This window comes from Chinchilla lanigera, unplaced genomic scaffold (genome assembly GCF_000276665.1).
Source record: "Chinchilla lanigera isolate Chin_1 unplaced genomic scaffold, ChiLan1.0 scaffold00070, whole genome shotgun sequence".
NCBI classification, from domain to species: domain Eukaryota; kingdom Metazoa; phylum Chordata; class Mammalia; order Rodentia; family Chinchillidae; genus Chinchilla; species Chinchilla lanigera.
Window position 1 is genome coordinate 12337077 of NW_004955471.1, and position 6994 is coordinate 12344070.

Here is a 6994-nt window from a genome sequence, read left to right on the forward strand (position 1 = left end):
TGGTCTTTTAAAAAATAAAAAAATAAAAATGGCATGAATGCAGAGGGAAAGTGTTAGAGATGAAAAAAGACTTAAGAGTTATCAGCTAAATACAGTGTGCTCAGAGCTTGATTTGAGCAAATCTTTTTGAGCAAGAGAAGTTCAGGCTAGCGTCCCCGCCCTGCCTGGACTGGGAGACTCGCCCGGGAATTCCTGTTCATGGGCGAGGCCTCGCGCTGCCTGACCGTGTGGGCCGGCCTTAGAGCTCCGCTGCAGGCGAGTGACCGGCCGGGCCTCCCGCCCTGACGTGGAGAGTAACCTGGCTGGCCTGGTGCCCGCTGCGGGGCTTGTGCCTGCGCTGCCACCTGCGGTGACTGCGGCCTACACACTTTGTATGCCCTGCCCTTCCTCCCTGTCTCTGCCCAGCTCTGGCTGGTGCTTCTGTGCGGGCACAAGCGTCTCAGCTAGCAGACGGTATTCCTGGCACTCTGTCTGCCCTGGGCCGCCTTGGTGCCACCCTCTCTTCCTGCTACTTCCGAGATACTTCCCGGGCCATCCGCCTGGGGCCCTTGCCCTTCTGGCTTCTCCACTGCCGTCCGGTCCGCTTGCAGTTCTTCACAGTGGCGCTCACGCACCTCTGCTCTGCCCTGCCCTGGCGGTGTTCAAGGCCAAGGCAAAGCGTCGGCTGCAGAAGGGCCGGGGCCTGCTGGCCGTCCGAGGGGCCTCGTGCTGGGGGCCTCGCTGCTGCTTCTGCTGGTGACTGCGCTGTGTGCAGTGCTGTCCCGCCAGCGGCTGGCACAGCCCCGGGCCCCACTGCTGGTGCGCGTCCTGGTGAGCAATGCCCTCTTCGTCACCTGTTCTCTCTTGCTGCCTGCCTCTGCCTCTGCCAGGCGATCCCCCTCCACTAGCATCCACCTGGAGGCCAAGGGGACCGGCGTGTGCCAGGCAGTTGCCATGGGTGGTGCCATGGTCCTGCTGTGTACCAGCTGGGCCTGTTACAAGCTGGCAGCCCTGGCCTTGGCCCCCTGCAGCGGGTTGGATGCCTTTGATTATGACTGGTACAATGTATCTGATCAGGCAGACCTGGTACATGACCTGGGGAACAAAGGCTCCCTGCTGTCTGGCCTCAGTCTCTCTGTGCGGGAGCTGCTGCCCTCCACCGTGCTGGTGGGCTTCTGCGGGGTGCACCGGCCTCCACAGGATCCGAGCACCAGCCACATCCTCGGTGGGCAGGTCTTTGAATCCCGATCCCACTTCTTTGACCGGGCCGGGCACTGTGAGGACGAGGCCTGCTCCTGGCAGTGTGGCCGGGGAGACCAGCAGGTTGGGCAGCCAGGGCTCTGGCAGCTGGTATGGTGCCCTCGGGCATGAGCCAGGCGTGCGGAGGCAGCCAGAGGAGGAGCACGCCTCTGCTCGTCTCCAGGTGCCGGGACCCGGTGGCCGCCACCACGGCCTCTACTCTACCCCGCAGACTCTCCCCTGCAGACGTGCCCTCTGTCTACTGCCCCAGAACAGCCAGACCCGAGTCCCCCTTACCCCGGCCCTGGTGCCAAATTTATTTGCCACTCTTTTTTTTTTCTTTTTTTGTTTTTTTTTCCGGTACCGGGAATCGAACTCACGACCTTGTGCTTGCCAGGCAGGCGCTGTGCCGCTGAGCTAAGTCCCCAGCCCCTTCTCTGCCGCTTCTTGATCAGGGCCCTGGGGGCAGTGGCTGCCCCCTCCTCTAGCTGGCCCCTTGCTGCTCCTGTTGTACTGAGCTTGTGCCCCCTTCCTAAGACGGGGCGTGGCTGCCAGACGCCCACAGCACCCTGGCGTGACCTACCACCTCGCTTCCGCACTGGAGCCAGCTGCCTCTCCTGTGCCTGCCACTCACTGAACAGTGTCTGTGCAAAAACAAGAAGAAAAGAAGAAGTTTACAAGTTCGAGGCCAGCCTGGGCAATTTAGACCCTGCTCAAAATAAAACTGAGAAAGGAGGAGAGGGCCAGCTCATGTGCCAGGTCTGGGGTTAAATCCCCAGTACCACAAAAAATAAATGAATGAACACACACACAAATATATAAAATCAACGTTTTCATAATGGTCCGAACTGTAACGGTAGTCCTGCAGCTCATTACTCTGCCCCTACAGGGCTGGGGGTAGCTCAGCAACAGAGTGCTTTGCCAGCCTGCACAGTGCCGCGGTTCCAGAGCCACAGGCACTGTCTCTCTACCTTTGTGTGCGCTTGAAGTTTCTCACACTATGTATCTGAAACGTTGAGAGAGGGCCAAGGGCATAGCTCAGTGGCACAAGTGCCTGGCTGGCAAGCGCAAGGTCCTGAGTTCGATTCTCGGGCGGGGCAAGTTGGCCCTGGGTACGTACCAGTACTTAAAAAAAGAAAAAGAAGAGCCGGGCGTGTTGGCGCACACCTGTAATCCCAGCACTTGGGAGGCTGAGGCAGGAGAATCGCTGTGAGTTCAAGGCCAGCCTGGGCTACAAAGTGAGCTCAAGGCCAGCCTGAACTGCATAGTGAGACCCTATCTCAAAAAGACAAAAAAAGAAAAAGAAAAACAGGGGTGGGGACAACCATGTACCAGCTGCTGAAACCCAGGAGAGGGGCTGGGGATTTAGCTCAGTGGCAGAGTGCCTGCCTGGCAAGCGCAAGGTCGTGCGTTCGATTCCTGTACCGGAAACAAACAAACAAACAAACAAACAAAATTAAAAAAAATAAAACCCGGGAGAAACAAGAGCAAGTAGCCTGTGGGCTCCTAGGTGGGACGGAGTTGGAAGGGGAGGAGCTCTCAGCCCTCTTGGCCCTGGCCCAGGGGAGCCGGCAGAGGCCCAGAAGCCGCTGGGTTCCTGCAGCAGCCCTAGCAGCCCTCCCTGAGCAGGCGGCATCTCAGGCACCCAGGGTCCCCGTCCCCTCCCACTGGCCCAGGCTGCGCCCTCGAGCCCTGGAGGCTGGGCCATTCCTGCACACACACCCCGCCCCAGCCACAGCCAGCCTCCCTTTGGAGGGCCCAGGGGCTGAGGCTTTCCCGGCACACTGCGATACTCTTCCTGACACTTGCCGTGCGAGTTTATGAATGAAGTCTTTCATCCTTCTAGTCCTACAGTGAGTGCGTCTTCCTCAGCACCCGGCCCCTGCTCGCACTGAGGCACCCGGGAGATTGCAGGGGCATCTGTTTGCAGCCCTGCGAGGACTTGCAATCTATGTGAGAGAAAAGAGACAGAGAAAAGTGGATGAAGGCAGGGAGAGGGAGAAGGAAGTCGTTTAAAGTACTGCACTGTAGCCAAAATAAAGGGCCTGACTGTCTTACTCAGCAGAGCATGAGATAAAGTAGCAAAACTGTGTTACCTCAAATTCCAAAAATATACGAGGAACCCATGGAAAGAAAACCACAAAACTTTACTGCAGGGCATGAGAGAAGACTTGCAAAAATGAGGAGAGTTACTGGGTTTTCAGACCAGAGGATTCAGCGCCTCAGTACCAAGTATGTGCAGAATCACAGGGCCGAGGCGGCGCAATCCATGATCCCAGCCCTTGGGAGGCTGAGGCAGGAGGAGTGCCATGAGTTCAAGACCAAGCTACATAGCAATATCCTGTCTCAAAAAGAAAGCAGAAATTAATCTAAAGACCCAGCAGTCAGAGTGGAAGGTCTGTAGGGCACATCAGGTGGGTAGCTGGTTATAGGTATCTGGAAGAGAGGTCAGTACCCGAGGTAAAACACTAGGGCCCATTGAGTCACAGGATGGCCGCGTGAACCGAGGGAGAGGGAGAGTATAGACAGAAGAGCAGGAAAGAAAGGAGAAGCCTTTAGTAATGTCATTTTTTAAATAATGGGCAAAGCAGGAATCTTTGGAGGAGGCAGGGACAGTAGCTATCAGGCTGGTTGAAACGAGAGGTCTGTAGCACCTAGAAATGCGGTTTCAAAAAGGAAGGTGAGGCCAGGTTTGGGGAAGGCAAAGAAGACAGGAGAATGTCCCTTGATTTCAGCAGCATGGGGGTCGCTGGTCACCAGTGTGTGATGGTCAGGGTGGACCGAGTTCTACTTCAAATACCGGCAGGGTCCATTTACAGGGGACCAACTCTTACAATCTTAGATTTCGCAGATTATTTTTTTCCCTGAAAGTTTCCATTTATAAGAACAACTATTTCATGACTTTTGTTCTTAGATTCTTACAGTTTTCAAAAAAGAAGGTAAATTTCCTTTTTAAAAGCTGCAGTGAAACTCATTCTATCATGTAATCACCATATCTGGACCCTGTCAGAGCTTATACACTGGTTATAGTTTTCTTGGTGATCCTGACTTCCTCCGGGGTCAACCATTTTGCCATACCATTATCTTAGTAATTATTTCGACATCACTCAACAACTATTCCTATGTTATTTTATTTTTTTTTTTTTTGGTTTTTCTCCGGTACCGGGAACCGAACTCACAACCTTGCGCTTGCCAGGCAGGCGCTTTTGCCACTGAGCTAAATCCCCAGCCCCTATTCCTATGTTAGAAAGGGCGAAATTAGTAAGATGTAGAATTTTAAACCTCCTAAGAGGGTGATTCAACAGTCAAGTAAGTCATCACTCATAGCTCACCCTTACCTTATTGTAATGCCCAAAGTACTGCATCATCTTTCAAGAGGATGTTAAAAAAGCATCCCCAAACATAAGACCTACCTGGAAGATAAGCCCTAGCTGGTCATTACCATAGTGATGCCTCTCCGCCACATGGCCATGGGGTGAGCGACTTCTCCCCCGAAACCCCTCCTGTCTCTGCCTGGGAGAAGCTCACAGACAGCTGAGCCGGAAGCCACAGTAAACCTTTCCACCTTTAAGGGAATGGTATTGGCTGTTTTACTGCAGTCACAGGGAAGTCACTAAGATGCACATGTGTGCCACTTTTTCTCTTTTTTTCTTGTCCTTTTGAGACAGGGTCTTGCTGTGAAGTTCAGGCTGGCCTTGAGCTCACGTTGTAACCCTGGTCTCAAACTCACAATGATCCTCCTGCCTCGGCCTCCCGAGTGCTGGGATTACAGGCGTGCGCCACCACGCCCAGCCTCACTTTGTTCTTGGATTGTTCAGACAGAGTGCCACTGTGTCTGGCTTTATGTATGTATTGAAACAGGGCCTCTACGTAGTGCAGGCTGGTCTTGAAATCATGAAATAGCCCCAGGCTGGCCTCAAACTCTTGATCTTCCCAACGCAGTCTCCCCGGTGCTGGGATTACACGGCCTTTGTCACCACGAGTGGCAGGCTGTGAGTTCTGAATCGCCTCTTTTGGATGATCCCGTATACTTGAACTGGGCCGGAACTGAGACGGTTCTTGGTGGTAAGGAACTGGGGATAACATGTCAAATTCTTCTTGGACACTGAATTACAAAAGCTGTGAGGCTATCAGGGAGTATGCAGATTTTTGTTTGGAGAAGAAGGGGCATTTTCTGACCAGCACGGGGTAAGGGAAGGTGGTGGGTCGCAGACATAATACAACCTGGGGCTCTCGGGTCCTAAATTACAATAGGTGAGGCCAAACTGGGTGTTGGTGGTGCACAGCTGTAATCCTACCTGTTGTGCACGCTGAGAGAGGAGGGTCACAAGTTCAAGGCCAGCCTAACCCACTTAGTGAGCTCTTCTCTCAAAATAAAATAGAGGGCTGGGGATGTAGCTCAAGTGTTAAAAGCACTTGACTAGGACTCCCGGTGCCAGTTCAATTTCAGTACTGGAAAGAAAAAAACAAAACAAAAAACGCTGAAGCCAATACCTAGGCCACAGCACACTGACGAATACAGGCAGGCAGTCCGCGAGGAAAAGGCCCTCCCCGAACAGGGCCCGCAAAGCTGCAAACCAGGGCTCTGTGTGCATGTCCGTTCAGCTGTGCAAAACGCGCCCGCTCACCAGCGCACACCCCGCAGGCAACATTTCAACAGTAAAGACCTCGAAGGGAAGAAACTGTTGCAGTCTCTACCCTCTTCCTTGTCTTTGGGAACTTCAGCACGTTACTATTCGCAGCCAGAAACCGCCACAGGAAAAGCTGATAACCCGAGTGAGGCGCCTGAGGAGCCGTCTTCCATCGCGGGAGACTGAATGCCCCCCAGGTGAGCGCTACCTCGGAGCCGCACCCCCATTATTCCTACCGACCGACCTTTCGAGTTTCTGAGTTTTCCTCGGAGCAAACCCAAGAGACCCACGAGAGTCGCGGCTCCCGAAGGAGCTGGGAGGCGGGGGCTGAGATCGGACTCTCGCTCTGCCCCACGTCCACAAACCCGGAGAGCCCAAGGTTATAACGCAGATCAGCAAGCGACTCTGAGTGTGGCCTGGTGGCACAAAACTACTCTGGGAGGCTGAGGCAGGAGGACTGCAAGTTCTAGTCCAGCCTGGGCAACTTGGAGACCCCGATGAAAACATGAAAAGGGCAGGAAAGGCCGGGGGAAAAGAAGGTAAACAAGCTGCCCAGAGCGGGACCGCGCCTGTCAGCAGCGCAGGCCGGTGGGGTCGGGCCGCGGCGGGCGCGCCGGGGGCGGGAGCGGGCGCGCCAGCGCACCCCCGGCTGTGGAACAGCTTTCGCTCCTCGTCCGCGGTGAGCTTTGTTTCTGAGCAGCGCGTGTCGGGGCCGGGGCCCGAGGCGGGGCTCACGCGCGGCGCGTGCCGCCACTCCCGCTCGCCGTGACACCGACGTTTGCTTTGAGACAGCGCCTCGCCGAGCGCCCGGGGTGGGCTCGAACTTGTGACTCTCCTGCCTCAGCCTCCGGAGCGACGGGGATTCCGGGCGTGCGGCCCGCGCACCTCTCCACGGAGTGCGGCCCACGCGGGGCGGGGCGAGTGGGGCCGGCAAGCGTGGGACCCCTGGACCCCGCCGGCCCGCGGCGAGCACCACCGCTTGAGGCTTTGTATGAGAACAAAGCTCGGCCAGCTCCGCGCGGAGCAAACCTCGGGCCCAGCGCGCGCCGGACCCTTTCGGCCCCGGCTCCGACCCTGCGCCCGCCCGGACCGCCCCGCCCCGTTCCTCCCGCCAAGGGCCAATGGCCAATGGCCGCCGCCCTGCC

General features: G+C 56.0%; 1 protein-coding gene and 1 pseudogene across 4 annotated transcripts in view; both read left to right on the forward strand.

Annotated features, from left to right (window-relative positions):
* Positions 1–6994, forward strand: part of Fnip2 (folliculin interacting protein 2) — a 115097-nt gene that overhangs the window by 7391 nt on the left and 100712 nt on the right. Inside the window, exon 1 of one of the 4 annotated variants that reach the window (XM_013522874.1) lies at positions 6021–6046. The exons of the other annotated variants lie outside the window; for them this stretch is intronic. Within the exon in view, the coding sequence (XP_013378328.1) occupies positions 6036–6046 (11 nt within the window). The 5' untranslated portion in view covers positions 6021–6035. Of the gene's footprint in view, positions 1–6020; positions 6047–6994 lie in introns of those variants that run through there. 4 annotated transcript variants of the gene reach the window in all.
* LOC102027634 lies at positions 227–3175 on the forward strand (annotated as a pseudogene).